The 23,245-nt window shown below is 40.9% G+C and overlaps 2 protein-coding genes across 2 annotated transcripts; both read left to right on the top strand.

Annotated features, from left to right (window-relative positions):
• The first annotated feature begins 1,079 nt into the window (after positions 1-1,079).
• slc39a9 (solute carrier family 39 member 9) lies at positions 1,080-8,035 on the top strand. The gene is made up of 7 exons (XM_030117544.1): positions 1,080-1,600; positions 1,933-2,041; positions 3,599-3,802; positions 4,533-4,607; positions 4,706-4,791; positions 5,023-5,157; positions 5,559-8,035. The coding sequence occupies exons 1-7, from the start codon at positions 1,505-1,507 to the stop codon at positions 5,793-5,795; spliced, it is 942 nt and encodes a 313-aa protein (XP_029973404.1). The 5' UTR covers positions 1,080-1,504; the 3' UTR covers positions 5,796-8,035.
• Positions 8,036-9,214: 1,179 nt separating this feature from the next.
• Positions 9,215-21,721, top strand: plekhd1 (pleckstrin homology domain containing, family D (with coiled-coil domains) member 1). The gene is made up of 13 exons (XM_030117074.1): positions 9,215-9,385; positions 14,474-14,567; positions 14,654-14,743; positions 15,007-15,083; positions 15,413-15,504; positions 15,584-15,636; positions 15,759-15,853; positions 15,934-16,027; positions 16,513-16,697; positions 18,356-18,488; positions 18,837-18,981; positions 21,092-21,235; positions 21,563-21,721. Exons 1-13 carry the CDS (start codon positions 9,231-9,233, stop codon positions 21,709-21,711), a joined length of 1,506 nt encoding a protein of 501 aa, XP_029972934.1. The 5' UTR covers positions 9,215-9,230; the 3' UTR covers positions 21,712-21,721.
• Positions 21,722-23,245: the final 1,524 nt, after the last annotated feature.

Raw genomic sequence — 23,245 nt, forward strand, 5'->3', positions numbered from 1 at the left:
ATCAAAGTTCACAAATGACCAGTTATTTGAAAATTGAAAAGGCATGAAGATATAAAAAATTAATAAAACAAAATCACCCAAATAAAAGATGAAAAAATAATTACAAATGGATGTTCCCTATAAGGACAGTTTGTTTCCTCGAACACAGTGGTATTCAAAGTGTGGGGCAGGCTTTTCCTGGGGGGGCACCAATGAGCTTCAAAGGGACCATAGAAAGAAAAAAAAATCTGCTTTTCTGAGAATTTTTAGATTTTGATAAATATAAACCACAAAGTGGTTCATAAAACCATAAATTCTCTAATTGAGGTTAAGACTTCAACCAGATTCAAAACCAAGATGAAGCATATGTGGCCTGAGAGTTTAGGGCTTCATGCTCCCAACACTTTAAAATCACTTTACTTAAAATATTTAAATGTTTACTGTTGGCATCATGTGGAAAAAAATGTCACTTTAACCAATGATTCCAATTCAAACTGATTAATACCCCTTTGTAAAAACCAGGAAAATGTAATTATGATAGTATTTTTTCCATTAGATTAACCTTTTTATATGAACAAATCGTCTAAATTTGTGGGTTAGCTATGTGTTTAATGGGTTCTGGGGGAAAAAAAGTCCACTGCTACTATCATGAATTTTAATTGTACATTTTCTGTTTTAATTCTACTATTCTATTTAAATTCTTTGTGTAATATTTGTAAATATGTATAGTTTTACTCTATTTTGAATACTTTTTGTTTTCAGTAATTTTTTTAATATATATATTTTTTTACAGTTTGATAGTGAGCTGTACATTTAAATGTACATCAGGAAGTGGATGTTCTGTTTGACAATGAAGCATTTATTCTTTTCCATTCTTTTCTATCTTATTCTAACTGAATTGATTAAATTTTCATGTGATAAGCTGAAATACGGTATTAGCTTTTTCAGAAGTAAAATATTTGTAATTGTTTGTTTACACCTGTCATTGTTGTAGTTGTTACGTCAGAGCTACAGCCCCTCCCACGAGCCTTCCAGCCTTCCAGCGCGTGGCTCAGTGACGTGGCAGCTCCGGGTCGACCCTCTGACCCGGAAGTCCTTCAGTCTGCATCAAACAAGAGGATGCTCGGTTAGCGCGGTTAGCTTCCTCGTTAGCAGCCCACCGTGTCGGGAAGTTGCAAGATAATTTACAAGAAGGGACAGTAACGATGCGGGCTGTCAGCTATTTCCGCTGGAAACTCGACGTACTGCGGGTTTGTATTTATGAAGCTTGAGCCGGATAATTACCGGAGCTAAGTTAGCTTAGCTTCACTGTCGAGGCCAGCGTCTGAAGCGTCTGTTAGCGTCAATGTTTAGAAGCAAACAAGAGAAGCAAAACAGATCAACTCTGAAAAACTCCCGGGTTTGAGGGGATGTTATTGCACCTAGCCGACACGAATAGAAGTCCGCGTTGAATCCACAGAGAAAGTGGTTTATTTGATGTTTTTTAGCTCAGCAGTTGATTAGCAAAAAAGAGAAGAGTGCAGTCATGGACGATTTCAGCTCGATCAGCCTGCTGTCTCTGTCAATGCTGGTGGGGTGCTATGTGGCCGGGACCATTCCTTTAGCAGTCAATTTCTCAGAGGTAAGTTTGTGACACGCGCGCACACACTCCCACACACACATTTCTGTATCTGTTTGCACAAAGCTTCAACTTCCCAGATCTGTAGCAGAACATCTGTGTATTAAATGACTTCAACCCTGTGATTGCATCAAGTTGAAATTCTTAGAACACAATTTTGCAGCAGTAGAAGGAACATTTAAAACAAGATTGTCGAAATATAAACACATTTAAGTGAGACGCACACACAAACACACACACACACATACACATATACATATATAGTCAATCCAGGATGTGTGTCAAGATGATGGATTATTGAGATGATCTAAAGTTGTGTGTCTTTGTCTTTCCAGGAGAAGCTTAAGCTGGTCACAGTGCTCGGCGCAGGGCTCCTCTGTGGGACCGCTCTAGCTGTCATCATCCCTGAAGGAGTTCATGCACTTTATGAGGAAATCCTCGAAGGTACGACTCGCACAACTAAAGCTAACACATTGTTAGGCTGTCACCAGGTTTATTCGTCAAACAGGTTTTAAAAGTATGTTTATGTTGTCTCATAAAAGTGAAAATATAGTTGTCAATGGTACACAATATTATGGAATGAGAATAGAATGAAACAAAGTGAGTAGTGCAGCAAGTCAAGACGTTTAACTTCTATGTTTCGATAGGTTTGTTTACCTGGTTTCTTTTGTCCTACATGACATCAAACTTAATGTTTGGAACTGGATCATTTGTCAAAAAAGATATTTTGCCTGCCTGTCAACGTAGGGATTATGTTTGGTTTGGTGTAACGTCATAATGAAACAGGAAGGACCTGTCACTTGTTTTTCATGTCTTGCTCTGTGGATCCACAGGAAATATAAAGCATGCCACTTTCTTAAATCTGAAAAATCAACTTAGTCTGTGTTATGTAATCTGGAACTCTCTGACTGTTGCATTTGTGGTTTGGCACTTAAACCTATTCGAAACCACAACTGTAGACGTTGTCGCTGTTGTTATTCGCTGTTTTATTTTTGTTTTTTGTTTTTTCTTGATGCAAGTCAAAGGGAAAGTGAGCCTGACTACTGGTGAATTGAATTGAAATGGACGATGTTCATGCATACAAACAGTTGAGCTCAAAGAACGTGGATAAATCAGTTACATAATAGGATTTTTTTAAATCCCCCTATTGGGAAGATTTTGTGCTATCAAGGTATTTTCTAGATTTAGTATCTGTTGTGGTCGGGGTGCAGGCAAGAATTAACGTTCGACATTCAGTCGGATGGTAATTTTTTTCATTAGTTTATTATTTATCGATTCTTAAAATTTTCAGGAAATTGCAGATTTGGTTTTGAAATGTCTTATTTAATCAGTGATCACCAGTTGAATTCTGTGCTCTAAGTAAAAACCCTGAGAATATTTGCACCTGTGAGATTAGATCTGTAGACCTGTTGCTTGATAAAAGACTCAACAAAATTAATCATTCAAAGCCAGAACTTTTTGGAAGTTGATTTCACTTTGCTGAACTGCACGGTGGTGTACTGCTTATCATCTGTATGACATTACTCTAATATCACTGATTTCACTCAGCTCTGCGGTGGGGTTTTTTTTGGTTGGAGTTTTCATGTTCTCCACGGTACTCAGTCTGTCAACATGTGCATAATGTTAATTGGTGACACTAAATTGTTTGAAGATGTGAATTTGTCTCTGTATCTGCTGTGTTTTGGTGATGTGATTGGACTGCTTATGACCTCTGGTAAATGTTTCCAGCAAGCTTTCTGCAGTTTATTCTCTCCAAAGATTAAAAAAATCACAGCGTCTGTTTCCATCATGATTGCTGAAGTCTGACGTACATCAGAGGGACAGTAACTCCAGCGTAAATAGACAAATGATATGTTTATTTAGTTTGTATTGTGACAGTTTGGAGCTTATTCAAACATGTCAAAGTTCAGCTCAAAGCGCAAACAGTCGCCATGCATTTGTTTCACAACAGGCTCGTTTGAATGCAGAGGCAGTGACCGGTTTCTCGCTTTGGTTCTGCAGGCGGACACCACAGTCCCGGCCAGGCCGGAGCCGTGGAGGCTTCCCAGGCGAAGGCCGACGTGGAGGCGGCGCTGAGCGCCAGCGGGCAGCACGAGCACAGTCACGAGCAGCTGCACGCCTACATCGGCGTGTCTCTGGTCCTGGGCTTCGTCTTCATGCTGCTGGTGGATCAGATCGGAAGTTCTCATATCCACAGCACTGAAGGTCAGGAGTCAGGACCAGCACAGATGAAAAACATCAACATTAGCCAGGCCGTGTTCTTCTAACTTCATTAGCTGCTACGTTGAGCGATTTGGATTCCATTAATGAGGTTACTCATGTGGAGGTCCTGTTCTGTTGATGAATTCAGTTCAGCTTGGTTTATACAGCGCAGTTCTTTCTCGGTACTCTCACAGAGAAAAATCCAACAATTCCACATGAATGTTGTCACTTAATTCTCATTTCAACTTCTCAAATTAGGTTATTCTACATGTATATGGAAATCTGTAAAGAACAGCGATACATGATAACAGTAAAGAATAACAGGCATGTTTACAAGTAAAGCAACAAATGATATTAAATGCTTTAAAATTGATGTGTGATATTTGTTCAGTTTCAAAGGTTTTAAGTGGATGTAGAATAGAATAGACAAATCAAGAATAAGTAGTAGTGCAAATATGTAAAATGTTAATAGAGATTATGGCTTCCACTTTGAAGAATTAGAGAAGTCCTCCTTCTGGAGGACTCCAATATTTCTAAATGTTTTCTTTTTGTTTTAAGCTAAAGTAAAGAAAATTATAAGTGTTTTGCTTTTTTATTCAATTTCTTTGCTTCGTTTGAGATACATCTGTATATATATGTTGGTCCATTCAGGAACATAACAGATGTTCAGAAATAATCAGAGATGGATGGAAACAGAATGTTTTCTGACATTTTTTTTCCTTTTGAAAATCAGGTTTAGATCCAGAATCAGCCAGAGTTTCCTCGTCAAAAATCACCACCACCCTGGGTCTGGTGGTCCACGCTGCTGGTGAGTCTTTTAAAAAAAAAAACAACCTCACGCTGGAGGTTCTCCTGGATGATAAATGATCCTCCAGCCTCTGAACTGATGGTCTTCCTTCTCTCCAGCTGACGGAGTCGCATTAGGAGCTGCAGCCTCGACGTCTCAGACCAGCGTTCAGCTCATCGTCTTCGTGGCCATCATGCTGCATAAGGTAGTGCATGTGCTTCACAGGACAGCTTGAGTCAGCGCCGTTTCATTGACAGATCGTAAAAAGATGCAGTGTTGTCGGGCAGCAACATTTCTGATGTAGAGGACAGATTTATTTTAACTTAAACCTTCAGTTGTTGTTTGGGATACAGTTCTGTGAAAATCTCATGTAGCAGGATGCTGTGAGTGTGATCCTCAGTGAGGTGTGTGTGTGTGTGTGTGTGTGTGTCTGCAGGCTCCTGCAGCGTTCGGCCTGGTCTCCTTCCTCATGCACGCCGGTCTGGAGAGAAACCGCATCCGTAAACACCTCCTGGTTTTCGCCCTGGCGGCGCCCGTCCTCGCCATGCTCACATTTTTAGGCCTCAGCCAGGTAAGAGTTACAGCTGCGGAGCAGTGAATTCGGCTTCTGATTACGGAAAAACTTGTCAGCTTTTCAGTGAAAGCTTCGTGGCACAGAGCGTATAGCTGCGGCTGTACTTTGAAAACTATTGACTATTAGAGCCTTTTTTGGAAAACTAGTTTAACCTGCTCCAGCGGTGCTTCATAAATAGAGAATCAAGATAACAATCCTCCGCTCTGAGTTTGATAACTGAGGCCCAGATTACACAACTTTTCAAGTGACAACGCATCGCGTTTGCACAGCAGCACATTGAAAACGTACTTTTTTGCCCTCCTGTGGAAACAGACGTGGTTTTCAAGGGTTAGCGTGTGAACGTGGAACCGCTGTGGTGAGAACGTGGCCTGATCTGCTTCTCGTCTCTCCGCCTCCAGAGCAGCAAAGAGGCCCTGTCGGACGTCAACGCCACCGGCGTGGCCATGCTCTTCTCGGCCGGCACCTTCCTCTACGTGGCCACCGTCCACGTGCTCCCCGAGGTGGGGGGCGGCGGCGGCCACAGCCACGCCGCCGCGGGGGCCGGCGGGGGGAAGGGACTCAGCAAGGTGGAGGTGGGAGCGCTGGTGCTGGGCTGCCTCATACCTCTGGTGCTGTCGGTGGGCCATCACCATTAGACCCCGCCCCCCCCCCCCAGCTCGGTTCGCATGAAAGTAAAGCGAGGACAGAGACCTCAAACCTTGGAAACGTCTTACTGCTTGTCGGCTGCTGACGGCGCTCGGGGACCAGAGACTTCCTCTCTGATGTGACTTGAAAGTGGGGGCGGGTGGTGTTGGTGGGGGGAGCCGGGGATCAGAGTTACTGCATCCACAAAACACAATCCAGCTACTCTGCGTTTGCATTAATTCCACCAGAAATGTTCTCTTTTTTCAAAAAAAAAAAAAAAAAAAAAAAAAAAAAACATAAAAAAACCATGGTGTGTTCAGGCCACCTGGGAGTTTTCAGTGTCGCGTTATCGTGCTCGTTGAGATTCAAAGAGCCAGGCCCGATTTCACCACCGTCAGCTTCTCCTAGAAGGCCGTTGCAGTGAGATTTAGATAGTTTCCAGTAAGCTTGTGACTTTTTTTTCTTCTTCTTCTCATTTTCTTTCTTTTTAAATAATTGTACAGAGTGTAAATCTCCAAGCAACAGATTTAAACTGATCCAAGTGCCATATTGCTATTGAAAGAGAGAAGACTTCTTTTCCGGAACGGAGCTTCTGTTTTCACTCCGCATCCTCCGATCAGGCGAAGTGGAGGATCCCGAACTGGTCTTTAACGGATGCCGATGCTTGAAGGCTCGACGTCCAGTCTTTTAAACCCCCGTCGAGGAGGAAACAATCATAACGTGTCACTTTTTATTGTGGGTTTCTGGTTGTGGTGACTGTAACGGAGTGTGTGAGGACCTGTCTTAACGTGAAAATGGACTTCATCGGCGGCGGAGGGTTTTCCTCTTTCCCAGCAGCCGTGAAGCGGACTGCGGGATTCGCCTCGCGGAGGGCATTAGCCAGCTGGGCCAAAACCTTTTAGGGACCATCTGCTCAGGAGATGCATTCAAGGGTTGTGAGAGGAGAACTTTGATCAGCAATAATCATGAATAAGTAAGTTGTAAACACGAGGCTGTAAAAGTAGCGTAATGACTTGTGCGTGCATGTGGAGAGGTGTGTGTGTGTCTCCGTTAGCATACTTAACATTTGTATGTTTAATTAGATTTGTATGCTTACAGGGACCTGGAAATGTCGTCACATCATTCTCAGCCTGGATGGTGAATTGAATCTGCTGAGGGAGAAAACGGTTTTGATCCCTCAGTCTTGACTTGCAGGCTCCTGTGAGTCCACCCCATCAGCTTTCCATTCGAGCGGCTCAGATTCAGCCTGAGTTGAACATTTACAGGCCCTCGTAAATAAAGCAAGTATGAATGGAATAGTTTCATGCACAAATCTAACTGCGCACACACGGATTTTGCTTTGCACAAATTATGTAGAAATCTCCCGATTGAGGCACACAAGTCACTTAGCTACCAGAAACGGCTCTGAATCCATTTCTTCATCAATGTTATGTGATCCACATATCAGAAAAAGAGAAACAAATCTGCTCCAGAAGCACTAAAACGGGAAGCGGTCGCTGGAACGGAGGACGGTGTCGAAGCAGCAGAGCTCGTGGATGTATTTGTATGTATACTGTACAGTCAACCCTCTTCCCTGATCTCTGCTGTGAGCTGGGACTTCTTACTCTCAAATACACTTTTTCTTTTTTTTTTTTTAAATTATTTCCAAGTCTGATTTGTTCAGGAGACTTTCTGAGGAGTCCCAGTTTCATGTGTGAATCTTAACGGTTTTCCAAGTGAATGACTCTTCTGCTGTTGGTACTATAAAGGGAAACTTCCAGAAACTTTGCAGTCTCACCTGTATGTTAGAGGGCAGCTTCGTTTTGTGCCATTTTATGTTGAATCTAAATTCTGAAGTCGATGAAACTCCAGAGGCCGGTATCTTCTGTCGTTTCATGTGAAGCAGACTGGCGCCCTGCCTGGTGATGCCCTCCGGTTTCCACCTCAAATTCAGAAGACTGAACAGATTTACTCCGATAAAATGTCTTTAGGTTGTTTTGCCGCTAGAAAAGTTCAAGTCAACATGGGAAACGAGAGCAGAAATCCTTCAAATTTGAAATAATCAGCTAAAAAAGAAAGATAATGGCACAAAGTGAGGCCTGCTGGGATCCGGAGGGAGCTGCAGACACAGGTTCGTACTTTCAGTTCTAGTTTTTTTTCTTTCTTTCTGTCGTTCCACATCGAGTCGGCCTTATTTCCAAACTCTTGATTGTGATCATCGGTTGTGAAGCAGCGTGTTTTATGACAACTAAATTAAAAGTTTTTTAACTGGTGAAAGTATTCCTGGTGTGTTCCAATGATTGCTGGTGCAGCGGTTGGCTCTGCTGACACGCATTGAGAATGTTCCTGGTTCAATATCAGTTTGAGTTTGCATGTTCTTTCAGTTTTCATAAACGTGCATTCAAAGTGATGATTTGTTTTTGTCACTTTTACACAGACTGTAACGTGAGTTTCATCATTTCTCCCTGGATTTGTTACTAATTCGAGAAAAGCCACATACGAAGCGAAGCCACTGACACATTAATCTCTGACAGGCTGTGGAAGGAAACGAGTGAGAGGGAATAAATCACTTTGTGGAGATTATCAAGGACGATGTACACCAGGTTCAAGGCATCATCGGTTTCTAAAACCAATTATCTTAGTCTTTTTTTTTAATTCTTTTTTTTAAAGTGATTCACAGCCTGTTCATTCATGTTGTTTTACTCCCACAGCTTCAATGACATATTTTGTTGAGTTTTTTTTTTAATTAAAAAACATGAATGTAATCGCATCTCCCGCCTCCTGTCCTGGACGTGGAAGCAGAGCTGTCGGTATCTTCATAATCTGCTCTCCATCCGCTCTGACACATGTCAGTGAATTAATCTGATACTCCAAAAGCTGCACGTCAACTTCTCCGGCGCCCCATCCATCCCCGTGCGGCCACGCCTCCGCCACAGATGGTTCCCCCTAATACACCGCCGGGGTAATGGATGGAGTGGATGGATGGATGGAGAGAGAGAGTTCATCTACCTGCCAAGAGCTGGAGACGGCCGCTCGCACTGTAATCTGAATAACAGCTTTCACTGGCTGGAATGTATCGACCGGCTTCAGATTTAGCAGCTTCTCTCTCTCTCTCTCTCCCTCCCTCTCTCTCTCTCTCTCTCTGTTGCCCCTGAGTGTCCCACCCCTCTGCCCCCCCCCCCTCCCTCCTCTCGCTCATCCTGTTTTCATCCCAGTCTGGTCTGTGCAGTCAGTCCTCTGCCTCCAGCTGATCAGCGTATTGGCGACTGTATTATTCCACCCTGATGACTTATTGGGATTTTGTTTCTACTTTTCCTGCCCCCTCATACCAGTGAGTGTGTGTGTGTGTGTGTGTGTTTGAGAGACTCTGGGTGGTGTTGGGCTAATTGTTATTGATTGGCTGGTTTTTTTTTTTTTTTTTTTTTTTTTTTTGCCCCACCTCCTGGAGTTAGGGGAACCCAGAGAGGATGTTCTCGTCTGCATCCAGAAACTCTCTGTTCTCGCCCTGGACGTCCATGGAGCAGTCGGACTGCGAGGGGCTGGACATCAGCACCAAGGTGCAGCTGCACGGCGTGCTGTGGAAGAGACCCTTCGCACGGCCGTCGGCCAAGTGGTCCCGCAGGTGAGAGGTCGAGGTCAGGGTCGGGGTCAGGGTCAGGGTCAGGGGGAGGCTGAGGGTCCCACTCCTCTCTCTGCTGTCTCTTTAAAAAGCTCTGAGGAAATCCCCTTGGATTTTTGAAAACTTAGGAATTTTGAGTGTAAAAGTTCTCAAATTCAGCAGTTTTGATGGTAATGTATTTGGGTCCTCTCATTGTGAGAAGATGTCCTGTGAGTTAAATCACTGAAGGCAAATTTCTTTAAAACAAGTCATCAAAGCTTCATTTGACGGTTAAAAATCATCCCAACACCCTGAAATGCCTGAACCATTCAAGCAGTTAGAGGGAAAATATGATAAATTACTTTATTCATATTACACAGTGATAAAATACTTTTAGATAAAAGACTTTTCCTTTATATTTTTAACAATATTTGAGTTTTTTTTTTCGCCATTTCATCTTCAAACTGAGGCTTATTTATACCTTTCGGTGTTTGACCCTGATTAGAACAAGGATTATAAAAGAGTTAAGAAAGAATTGATCACATGAGTGAAATATTCAGTGTGCAGGCGTCACTTTTAAGGAGTGTTATGCAGAATTTAAAGAAAAGGTGAGTTTTATTTTGACCAGAAAGTTATCAGGAAGATAAGAAAGACATAGAGGAGCTGCAGATATGTGCTTTCTTAAAATCTAAACAAGAATAAGAAAATCTGTATTTTATTCAGTTTCTACATTTTTTTTTTTTTTACAGGGATGCCAAATTCAACACTGAATTGCTTCCATATTATTGTCTGATTACATTAAATTTACTGCTGATTAAGATAAAAAAATGTACATTTAGATGAAATTGATTCAACTTGTTGTACTTAGTGTCAGTGACTGCAGGATTTAAACACATTAAAGCTCGATATTACACAGCTTCTTTAAAAACACTCATTCGTGGAGCAGTTCGAATTGAACAAAATTGATTTCATAGTTATAAAAAACGGAAACGCATGGAAAAACACTTTTATTTTTGAGCTTTTCAAATCTGGAGGTTCTTATGTTGATTTTTACTTTCAAATGAACAGTGCTCTTTCTCTTTTATGGGCTCGTTCATTCGTGCCTTCTGTCTTGAAATAATCCAGAGTAATTGATCTTTTGCATTTATTGAATGCAGAGTTCATCTAAATTAATAATTTAATATGGCTTAGAGCCATTTGTCTTGTATGATGTTTATATATTGAATATTATATTGAATATATCACACAAAACTATTGAAATCCCTCCAATAATTTCAAAAAGACAATGAAATAAGTTATTTGAGTCGAGTGATTTTCACAAATTTCACCAATATAAAAACAGCAATCGCAACGTAAAAGATCTTTTTTTAGACTTTGAAGAAAATTAAAGAGTCTAGAAACAGAAAGTAGGTTTGATCCAAAATAGATGATGGAGACTTTCCTCGTGTTGGTGGTTAAAATATTTGTAATAATCATAACCATGGTTAAGTCCTAATATATTTATTAATAAACTTTATCCATGACATGCAGCTCAAAGTGCCTCACAGTTCAAAAGAGAGGGAAAAGACATTACATTTTATTAAAATAAGTTTAAACTTTCAAATTAGAATAAAACACAACAACTCACACAACAGAAAACTAACATGTCGAAAAATATATCACTGAAATATATAAAATAAATGAACGTTATCCGATCAGCTGTGAATGATAATACTAATAACAACAATAATACCATTGTTAGTATTTAGCATTAGCAATGTGGGTGTTTCTTAAGTCTGATGGTGTGTATGTGCGTGTGTGCGTGCATGCGTGCATGCGTGCGTGCGTGCGTGCGTCAGTGCGTCAGTCATCCAGGGGGGTCAGATATACAGATATGTCTCTGTTTTCACTTGTGGAATTCTGTTTACATGTTGTGTGTTAGATTACCGCTTTACATAATAAGAAGGATAAACTTATCCACACGCGGTTATTTCCCGTATATCCTGGTCAGCAGTGTATGTTCGGTGAAAATGCTTGGATTGGTACCTTATGTCACCATAATGCTCTTAGCTTACATAAGAGTTTAAAACGACAATGCAAGAGGGGGATCCAGAGAGTCCATTTGCAGCTCACAAACTGCTTTTTCCTCTTATTTCATGAATGTCTGCTCTGTTCAGTTCATGTATGTTGAACTCTGTGGCTCAAAGTCTTCTGGTGAGTTCAAGTTGAGTTCTGAAGAAACGTTTGCCAGAATAATGAAGTTGAGAAGTTCGTCTCCTCAGAGGCATTTATTTCTTTAATATTCCACATACTTCCTCCAAGAGCTAAAACCAAAGGTGTAGTTTTATTAGAAAATCCATCTGAACTCGACTTCGACTGTTAATGAGTTATGAAAAATTAATTTTCAAATTAATTGAATTAATTGAAAAGCTGGAGGAAAAAATATAATGACAAGTAAAACGTGAAGAATAAAATTACTGAACAAGTTTAGTCTTTTTTTGTTCTGTTGAGATTTTATCTGTGAAAAGCAGTTTTATAAATAAACTTTACTTACTTTTAATCACATTTTCAGACACTTATTTTCTTCCATTATGTTTGAACTTATTTATTCAGTTTTTACCTACATTACTTACTCACTTTTTTAGTTGCTCACTCACTCGATCACAAACCAACTAATTTACTTGGTTACTCACTTCCTTTCTAAGTAAGTAGGTAACCAAGTCGCTCTCTATGTCATTTCTTTGTTAACTCATTAAGTCACTAACAACGTACTTCTTCACTAACAAACTGACTTTCTTACTTTAGAACTAACTTGCTTGCTCACTACTAACAAATTAACCCTAGTTAGTTAGTTACTAGGTTAGTTATGAACTAAGTAACTAACTTACCCACTCGATAAATTACTAAGTCAATTACTAAATGACTTTCCTACTAACTCATTGACTTACTAACAAACCAACCAATCAACTTGTTTGCTAATTTTCTTACTAACTCACTCAGAAATTCACCAATTAACCCTCTTGCTGACTAAATTCCTAACTTACGATACTTTCTTATAACTAGTTTACTTCCTGACTCACTATGTTACGACGTGGCTCACTTCCTTACCAAATAATCCACAGAAGTCACTCATTTGTTTACTTCCTAACTCATTAACCAACTAAAAAAACAACCAACTTACTCACTAAGTATTCTCTCATTTACTAACTCAACAACTAAGTCACTCCCTAACTAACTCTGTCGCGCAAGAAATTTCTTGCTCCCGAGGAAAATTTCAAACTTGCTTATTCAGAAATATACTAATTTCTTTTCTAACTTACTTTTTATAATCAAATCACTCTGAAATTAATTGACCAACTTCACAACTAACTAACTCACCGATTAACTCCCTTGCAAGCTAATTTACTTATTAACTCTCCTGCTCACTAACTCGCTCCCTTACTCTCGAAAAAAAATTACTAGATAACTGGTTTACTAACTTTTTTAGTTCCAAACTCACTAACTTACTCGCTCGCTGACTCAGTTACTTACTTCGTAACTCACTAATTCACTAACTCACCTACTTGCTAACTGACTTTTTTAAATCACAACTAATTAACAAACATATGACCAACTCACTTGCTTACTGAGTAACTAACTAAGTAACTCTGTCACACACTTATTAAGTCACAGACTTATTTACTTCCTAACTGATTAACTCACCAACTCTCTTGCTTACTAATTAACTGTCACATCAGACAGGCCCCCTTTCTGTCCATTTTTAAAAGAGATCTTAAGACACTTTTTTTTGGTGTCATTTGCTGTTTTTTTTTTTTTTTTAATTTAAATTTGTTTTTAGATTTACCTGCCCATGTTCATCACTTTGTTGCCATAATGACTATTCTAAAGTGCTTTATATATGAAGTTGAATTGAATTACTTCCTGTAATACTTCCTAACAAACTAATTTATTTACCCTTGTTTGCAGACTACACACACAGCTAAGTTGCTTACTAACTTTTTTACTTCCCATATCACTGAATTTGCAACTCACTTGCTCACTTACTACCTTTCTAATTAATTTACCTTTTTACTGACTGACAAACTAATTCACTCACTCAGCATTTTACTAACTCACTAACACTCATTCACAAACTAACTTACTTTTTTTCTTACCATTTTTTTACTGCTTCCCAACTCACTCACTCACTGACACTAAGTATTTAACTGAACTCACTAAATAACTGACAAAACTCATCAACTTAGTAAGTAACTAACTTTCTTTCTTACTTAGTTCCTAGCCATCTTAGGAATGTGAGCTGGGATCAGACTGTCGTGCGTCAGGTTAATTTCACCCTACTGCAGTTCACTCACTCACTCACTCACTCACTCCGTAACTAAGAAGTAAACCAACCAACTTAATTGCTGACAAACTCACTTGCTTACTGACTTACTTGCTTACTTTATTCACTCATTTACTAAATAACAAGCTCACTAAATAACATACTCACTTACATCCTCACCAACCAGCTTGCTTGGTAACTTTCTGCTTACTATTCGAACACACTTGCTAACTTACTGAGTGAGTGATAACATTTTTAACCAACTTAACTTGCTCACTCACTCTCTTCTTCCCTCCACACAAACCAACCCACTTTCTTCCTAACTGACTTGCTTACCAACCAACCAACCAACCAACCAACCAACCAACTCACTAACTTACTGAGTACTTTCTTTCAAACACACTAACTTACACTACTTGTGGGATTTAGAACTTAGTTACTGACATAAACAGACTGACTATTTTCTTTGCACAACGTGGAGTTTTAAGTCAAGTTCTTGAGTAAATTATTGCAATATTTAAAAGTTTTTTTTTAACACTAGTGAACTTATATCTGAGCTGGGTGAACTGATTTTGTCAGAAGTTTTTTTTAATGGAAGGAAACAAAGTTAAAATGTTGACAAACGGTCTGAAGTAAATATCCTGGAACAAATCTGTAAGAGAACAGCAGAGTGTGAAAGCTAGCGTTTTGTTTCTGAAAGCACTATTTCAGTAAATCTTCCTGTTTTGGGAGTTTTGTATTGGAAAATCTCTGCAGACGTTGGTTCCTTTCTGGATTTCACTCACTGCTGCTTTCACTGATTCCTTCCAAAGATTCTTCATCATCAAGGACAGCTTCCTGCTCTACTATGCGGAGAGCGAGAAGAGGAGCTTTGAGACCAACAGGTACCTCAACATCCACCCCAAGGTGAGCCGCTGCCGCAGCACATGGGTTACTCTTCATAAAGAGAAAGTTTGTTTTTTTTTTTTCTGAATGAGCCGTTTGTGTGTCAGGGGGTCATTCCTCTGGGAGGATGTGTGGTGTCGGCCAACGAGGACATGGGGATGCCGTTCGCCATCGTGATCAACCTCGAAGATTTTACAGTAAGAACATCATCCTGAAGAGCATTTATATCTGTGCAGAGTTTGCAGATCCGTCCAAAATTATCAATAAATGTCTTCCTGCAATGTCACGGCTTCCTGCAAGACATCAATAATGCAGAGATCAAACCATTTCTGTGAAGCCGACTGTAATCCTATGAGAAATTGGCTCAAATCTGTAACACATAATGGATCAACTGCATGAACCAGCAGAAAGCCGGAAATCCTCTCCCGAGGTCAATGCTGAATGTGTGCCGCTCCTCCAGGGTACCATCGTCCTGGCCGCCGAGTCTGAGGAGGAGCAGGTCCAGTGGATGGAGATGCTGCAGGAGTCAGGGAAAGTGTGAGTTTCTTCTTCCTGAGGGGTTCACACTTTTCTGTTGGAAGCAGGGAAACGGTTGAGTGTGAGGATGTGAGTGAGTTGGCTAAGTATCCTGGTAGGGAGGGTGTTCCTGGTCTGTGGTGGTCTGGATCCGAGACAAACACGCAGGAGGAGATGCAGGGCTGGACTGGGTGGGCTGGACTCCCATCTGAAATGACAAACTGCTTCCTCTGATAGAAAGTAATCAGCGCCATAGTTTGAGGAGCAAAGAATAAAAAAAAGGCTTGACACAATGTGAGATGGAGAGGTCACGATGTTCATGATATTTTTTGCTGTCATCTGAACTGAAGCACCTGGAGAAACGCCCAGCTGGGCGAGGCCATGATCGAGAGTCTGGAGGCTCAGGGGCTGCAGCTGGCCAAGGAGAAGCAGGAATACCTAGGTGAATGAAAAACACAAAATATCTGCGTACATGAGCTTTTTTATGAGGCAGGTTTGATCATAGTCTTTTTCCTCTTTAGATAAACTGATGGAAGAAACAGAGGAGCTGAGTCATCAGAGAGCACAGAGAGAGGTGAGAGCTTTGTTTTGCTGCATTTATTCATAATCTTGAAACAGTTAGTGCAGTTCAGGATCCAAATATGATCTCCAGTGGGCCAGACAATTACAGTTATTTCAATCATTGTGTGTGTTCAGGAGCTGGAGCGTCTGAACCAGGTTCTGGAGGAGGAGAAGATGAAGTTTGAGGAGGTTGTTCTGGAGCTGAAGGCCGAGCAGGAGCAGATCAAACTGTAAACTTCAGCTGCTCGTCTTTTCGTTGTTATTTCTGTTCATGTCCTCCCGTTCTGAAGCCGTTTGAACTTTCCCGCAGAGATCTGGATGGCACGGCTCAGTCTCTGAGAGGAGTCGAGCGAGAAAAGGAGGAGCTGAGCAGCCTAACGGTGACGCTGCAGAAATCCATCGAGGTACCCGAAAACACTTCCTGTCAGCTCCTCGCTGCAGACGCGAGCAGCGCAGCGCGTTATTGACGAGCTGCTCGCTTCACATCACGTAATCTTACACCCACTGATGCACCAAGTTGTGTAATAAACCCTTGAGGTTCAATTATCCCGCTATTGTGATAAAACAGCATCAATAAAAGTCTCCATGCGGGGATAGCTATCAGGATGCAGTCCAAACCTTACGGCACTGGACTGCTTTGATACTTTAAAACTGAATAGATTGATGCCACTCTCTTATCTGCCTTTAAAACAATGTGATTTTATTGCTATTTTTGAGATTGCAAATATGTGAAATCCCCTTTCTTCACAATCTTCTTCACATGCTTTTTTCTTCATTTTCAGTTCTTAAAGTTAAAAAGTGAACTGATCTTGGTGAAGTTTAGTAAAATATTGATGCTTTTGAGAATTGCAGCAGCATTTCTGTGGACGTGTGGATGTTTTTCCTGCAGGAACTCTCTCAGGAGAAGCAGCGAACTCTGGAGCTGCTGGGAGTGAAGGAGCAGGAGGAGAAGGAGGCGAAGAGCGAGGAGGAGGAGGAGGAGCAGCCGGGAGACGTGGACCTGCTGCAGGACCTGCGACACATCGAGGAGCAGATGAAGGTCCTGCTGAGGGAGAAGGAGCAGACTGAGGAGAAGTAAGAGACCAAAGCGCAGATATGTACTCCTCACCGACTGTTTGGTGTCAATAAAACCTCAGAAAACACCTTAACTGATTAAAACACAACTGATTAAACTGAGCATCAGATTAAAAAAAAAAACCTGTACGTAGGAATAATGTCAACATACAGTGAAATAAAGCTGTTTTTAGGGAATTTTTATTGAAATGAAAAAAAAAACTTCAGCATTTTGTGACAGTAATAATTCAATAAGTAATCGTCTTTATAGTGTTGATGGGCTGAGAGTCTAAATACGAGTCACAAACACTGTTTTCCAGAACTCCTATCCTGCAGCAGGAGCAGGTTTGACAGGAGACTGTTTGTTATGTCTCAAGCTGAGCTTATAGTTCGCTGTGATGATCTGCAGTGAGGTTTCCCTGCAGGAGAGAGGAGTCCCAGCGACAGTAAAGGGTTAAACACTCTGGCCTCTCCTCCGCGCTGATGGCACAGAGGATGTAGCTACGAGTGGAAATGTGTATCGATCCCCAAACAACCGGCTCATTGATCGGTGGCAGTAAGTGGGATATTACAGGCAGCTGTTATCGACTGCGCACAATTAATGTTCTGCTACCAACAGCGGAGCGCAGCCCCCCCGTCAACGTGTGAGTTTGGCCTCCGGCCCCCTCCTCCCCCACCTCGACCTCGACCTCCACCTCAGTGTAAACTCACCGAACGTTCCCTGAAACATTCAGGTGTTCTAAAGTTATAGATCTGTGGCGGATGTCTTTTGTTTCTTCAGAAGACCTCTAAACATGCTTCCCAGACTGAGTGTGAACCCTCCACCGTGTTGGTCTCTTAATATCACCGTAAAGCAAAATTTGAGCAGAGAAAAATTCAGTCTCAGGAATATACAAAAACAAGAACCTAAAAATAGAAGCATCACAGAGTTTCCTGTGGATTATACGTCTTGTTGACCTATAATGTACTTGCTTATTTAGTCATTTACTTGTTTATTTGAATATTATATGAGGACAATTTGAAGATGTTTCTTAAGCAGTTAAATAGTTTCATTGTTTCAGCTCTGTGAGGTTTTTATTTCTTCTTCACAAGAATCCAACACAAAAATCTCATAGAAGGACTGAGCTGATGATCAGTATTTATCTAATTTGATTTGATTTTTTGATTTATTTATTTGTTTCATTCTTTTTTAAAAGAAAGAAATGAAAAGGAACAGAAAGAAGTGAGACTTATGATGTCTGCCCCTATCAACATAAAATAAATGACAATTTGTCAAGATTTGTTAACATATCACAAAAAAAAGCAAAATTCAATACAACCATTTCACTTAATCAAAATATAAATACGACAATTTCACAAATAATTGCAGATCAAATACAACCATTTCCCAAGTGTAAATACAAAAGAAAGAAGAAAAAAAAACCTTAATGAAATATCATCAAAAGTGATTTCAAGACTACAGAAATGTTGTTAATATCAGAAAAAAAAATAGTAATTATGTTTAGCCTCTAACCAGCAAAACTGCTCTGGAGCTCAGAATCAAGGGGATCAAATGTGCAGGTGAAGCTGTCTGTTTGAATTATCTCTCGTTCATCCTTGAAATGACTTTGCAGCGGCGTTTGAGTGCATCCACGTGTCTGCAGCTCGTAAGCACAAAGCGTTTGACTCTTCTGTCCCAGGCTGAAGGAGAACGAGCAGCAAGCCAAAGTCCTGCAGCAGGAGAGCGAGTACTACTCCAGCCAGGCCCGCGCTCTGCAGCAGTCGCTCTCCCAGCTCAGTGTGGACAAGCAGCAGACTGAAGCCGAGCTCAAGGTCAGAGGGAAACTCTCCCAAAGAGTCCTTGAATCTTAGGTTTGCTCGTCTTTTCTGAACCTCGCTGGTTTAAATATGAGGATATCACATTACACTGACCTCCTCCTCCAGCAGTCTTACAGGCAGAAGGCATAATGCTCTCTATAATAATTGTATAGATTATATAATAACTTGTGTGAGAGGTGTTTACAGATTACACCTTGAACCTGTCAGTGTGTTTTCCGTTCCTTCAAAAGGTCATTCAGATATATTTTTATTCAAAGTGTATTCGGTCTTCATGAGGCTGCAGGACTGCAGGATGGGTCTGTTACGGGGCGTTTTCACGGAGTGTCGTTTGTTGGTGCGCAGGCGGAGATCGAGTCTCGGGTGGAGCTGGAGAAAAGGCTGAAGCAGGCCGAGGAGGCTCTGCAGGGACTGGAACAGGGTCTGAACGCTCTGGAGAGGACCAGGGAGAGGGACGAGAAGATGAAGGGCGACGTGACGCAGCTGAGGAGTGAGTGTATACACACACACACACACACACACACACACAAACATGTTTTTACTTCTATAGTTGTTTGGACATTTATTGACATAATGCCCCTTTCCGCCCCTTTCCGCCACTTGAAAAAAAAAAAAAAAAAAAAAACACCTGGTATGTCATAATTATGAGATAGTAAGTCATAGTGAGATACTTTTGCACAAGTCAGAAGTAGCAGGTCTTTGTTGGTGTGACTTCTGCTTTTCAGATGAACACAGAAATGGATTGTCAGTACATTGAAGACTACTTTAAACGTGGCTTCACAGCAAATGAAATTCTGGATGTGCTTGCTGATTCACGTGGTATTATATTAAGCAGACGCACCCTGGAATGGATTTTAAGCAAGAGGAAGCTCTGGGTTGGAAAGAATCAAACTAATATGGCTGAGGTGGCAACTTAAACTGCATCTGGAAACCTGTGGTCACTGTCAACAGCTGTTGACTGTTTTAGGCAGTTCACAACAGACAGATAAGTCATGACTGACTTAAGGAGTGCTGATTTATTACCTGTCAGGTGCGCTGCTTACGAGGACAGGACACAGTTTTTTGACCGCTGTTTTGTGGACGCACTTTGAGCTGTTTGTTTCTGGTTTTGCACACAAGTTATGGATAATGTAAGTGTGTGTGAAATAAATACATTCTGAGCAGAAATGGAATTTGGCTTCATTGGAAAAGCCACGGATGGGTCCACTAGACGTTTCCGGTCGCAGCCCCTCGGTGGCTTAGATTCTTCAGGTTTGTACTCAGATCAAGATCAAGTCAGTATCTTCCTACAGGAAGCGGCTGTACTGGAGCGCTGCACTGATGTTATCTCATAATTTCAACTTACTATCTCATAATTATGGCTTACTACCTCATAATCTCTACTATGTCATAAGTTTTACTTACCATCTCATAATTCTGACTTACAGTCTCATCGATCTCATAAGTGAGGTCGGGCATAAATGTCCCCACTTTGCAAAAATGTCCTCACTCTGTTGGTTTAAAACTCATTATAATTGAGTATAAGAACACACACATACACAGAAACCACTAGTGTGTGTATGCAGAGAGTTGTGTTCGTGTGTCTCGAACTTTAATACTTCTGTAACGAGATCTGTGAGCTCTTCCACGGAAATACATGTGTAATCCACTTTATCTGTGTGTGTTATGTCTGCTGCGTGCTTACAGAGATGTGTGTGTGTGTGCCTTCAAGGACCTTTAAATATCGGTTTTTGGACAGCTGGAATTATTACAAGAGGATTTTCCTGCAATATGAGATTTGCCTGTAGCTCGAGGTTTTTCTTTGCCATTTGTGTCGCCTGACACTGAACGATATGAAAGCCTCACAACAAATAAACTTTCGCCTGTTGAGTTCCCCCGCCTACTCAGAAATAATAATGTTAGAAAATTATTACAATTTTATCTTAGAGAAACTCACATATAGAATATAATTTATACATGATAATAGGTATAATTGCCTGCCTCCACGGACTGTAAATCATAGATATATATAAAAAGGATTGACCCTTCATGGTGGAGTTTTGAACGGCATCACTGGCGGCCATCTTGCTCCAGGCAGCTTTCAGCTGATCTGTGATGCTGAAGGTAAAGTGAGTGACGTGAACAAAGCAAATACTCTGAAATCCATCGCTGAAATAGTGATGGATTCAGTGTGTGTTCATTTAAGCTCTGCACATTTGTATAGTTGAATCTCACGCTGGGTAAATAATCACTCTGTAAAAAAAAAAAAATCAAGTCACTCGGAGGGTTTTAAATATAATAAATATTACTTTTATATCAAAGATGTTGAAGACATTGAAAAGTATCTTGAGAAAAATGCATTATAAAGTGAAAATATAAATAATACTAATATAATAAAATCATTTGAATTAATGCATTATTATCGTTTTCACATGAAAGACCTGAAGAATTTTCTAGTTTAACAGGAAATAATCCCTTGAGTCTCCAACATGATTATAGTGAAACCGTCTCTGCCGTTGCAACAGAGAAACAAGCTGGACAAATGTCAGAGACTCGAATAGTTCTGCATTTCTAACTTGACCTGGAGATGAGCGTCCTCCATCTGTGACGTGTGTGTTCAGGGTTCTTCGAGGAGTGTATCTGTGCAGCGGAGATCGAGGCCAAGCTCCCAGCGATAATGAAGAACGCCGTGTACCTTCACAAAGCTGCCGCACGCAGAATCAAGAGCTGCCGGATCCAGAGACGAGCGTCCAGACGCCACTGGTGTGAGTGCGAGCCGTCAACGCGTCCTCAGTCCTCAGTCCTCAGTCCCGTCTTCCAGACTTCAGAGGATAGCCCATTCTTTCAGATAATTTTTTTTGGGGGGAACTTAGTAGCATTTTTGCAACTTTAAATTCCACTATGGCAGTTTCCCTAACACAATTCTTATTTCTCATTATTAACTGTAGTTTACATTTTAATCAATACTCTTTATTAGGGATTATTTTCGTTGTATTGTAATGAAAGCTAATCTACTTCGACAGACTTTACTACTACTAATAATCACACTGATGATCAGAAAACATCAGTAACTCTCAGTCTTCGTCATTCAGTGAAACACTCCAAGTCGTTCGCGGTCGCCAACTCTGACGGCGGCAGCGTGGAGGAGCTGAGGGAGACGGCCCGGCGGCTGACCTCCGACAGCAGCTTCAGAGAGAGCGTCTACAAGATCATCACCCGCAAGGAGCCCACCGAGTGCTGAGCGGAGCCAGACTGAGCCCAGTACACACCGAGACACCCCAAACCCAGAACCCACCAACCAATTACTACACTTGAATGTAAATCTGTTTCGAGCAGGTGAAGGTAAATACTGATGATCATGAAGGTCAGAATGGAAAAGCTGTTCCATCGTCTCATTTAAAGTAAACTCTTTGTGCAGCGATGAACTGCACGGAGCACTCCACGTTCAAAACACCCTAGAAGTCTGGCTTCTAAGTGTGTCAAGCATCATTTACAACGCAGATCATTTCCCTGATGTCAAAACGGTTTGCTGTCAGTTTGAAAAGAGAAGTTAGTCACAAGGAGCCAAATCCAGCAAGTGGGAGTAACGTGGATCAGTGACGATGTTTGGAAATGTTCCTGCAGGCCACAAACTGCTTTCAAGGAGGCTGTGAGCATCCGCATTGTAATGATGGAGCAAAGAATCGAAGTTCCTGACATCGTCACGGTTGAATCGTTCCTTCTTGTTTGAAAGCCGTACTTCAGTAGAAGTTTCATATTTTGTTTACTGAAGTGTCAAAAAAGACCCCAGATTTTATTCCTCAGTTATGTGTCAAAAGTACAAGTAATTAAGTACAATAATTTGCTTTATGTAAAAATTTGTTCATCTCTAATCTAATAGAGTTTATGGCCTGCAAGGGGAATATTTCAATATTTCAAAATTATAAACAAAGGACATAGGGTTCATAAAATTCGATTGATCTTCTAATTTCAAAGCCTGGCATTCAAGTGTTGTCGAAGCACCAATTTGAAGATTAATTTCATATTATTAGGCAATAATGTCCCACAATGCACAATAATCCAACAGATTCGTAACTGTTGCAGAACTTTTTCACATTCACAATTGCATCAATCAGGTGCTTTAAATGGGAAAAGTTCCAAGATGCTTTGAGTTATTAGAGCATTTTATCTTTGAATTATGAGGTTTCCCTGTTCATATTTCGCAATGTCCTTGAGCAAGGCATCAAACTACAAATTTCTTTAACGCTGCTGAAGTGGTGGCGAATTGTGCTTAAGCAACAAGACCAATCAAGTAAAGTGATATTGAAAAATACTGCTAAATAGAACCTGTGATGCACATTTCCCCCTCAATTGACATCTCAATTGTTGAATTCCCCAACTAATAAAACTGGAAAAACAGTAACTAAATATCTTTACTTACAATAAAGCTGAGGATTGCCTGAGCTGTTTACCATGTCGTTACGTGTCTGCTCACAGCGGCTTGACAATGTCCAGTTTATCCCTAAACTCCTCGATCCACCTCATTCACTGATCGTGCTGAACTCATGAAAATGGGAGTAGCGCCATCAAACAGGAGCATTTAAATGAGGGTTTTAAAGTCTGTTTACGTGACTGGAAAGCTTGGTTTTTATGTATGAATGCCTTGGAGTGATCATCTGCAGCACCGAGGGAAAGAAAGGAATGTGCAGTATGCTGGAAGAGGATTATTGGTCATAAAGTGTAAATCTGAGGTAGTTAAAAAAAACAAATGTCATGGAATGGAATGGAATGGAATG

The sequence above is a fragment of the Salarias fasciatus genome, chromosome 19 (genome assembly GCF_902148845.1).
Source record: "Salarias fasciatus chromosome 19, fSalaFa1.1, whole genome shotgun sequence".
Lineage (NCBI taxonomy): Eukaryota > Metazoa > Chordata > Actinopteri > Blenniiformes > Blenniidae > Salarias > Salarias fasciatus.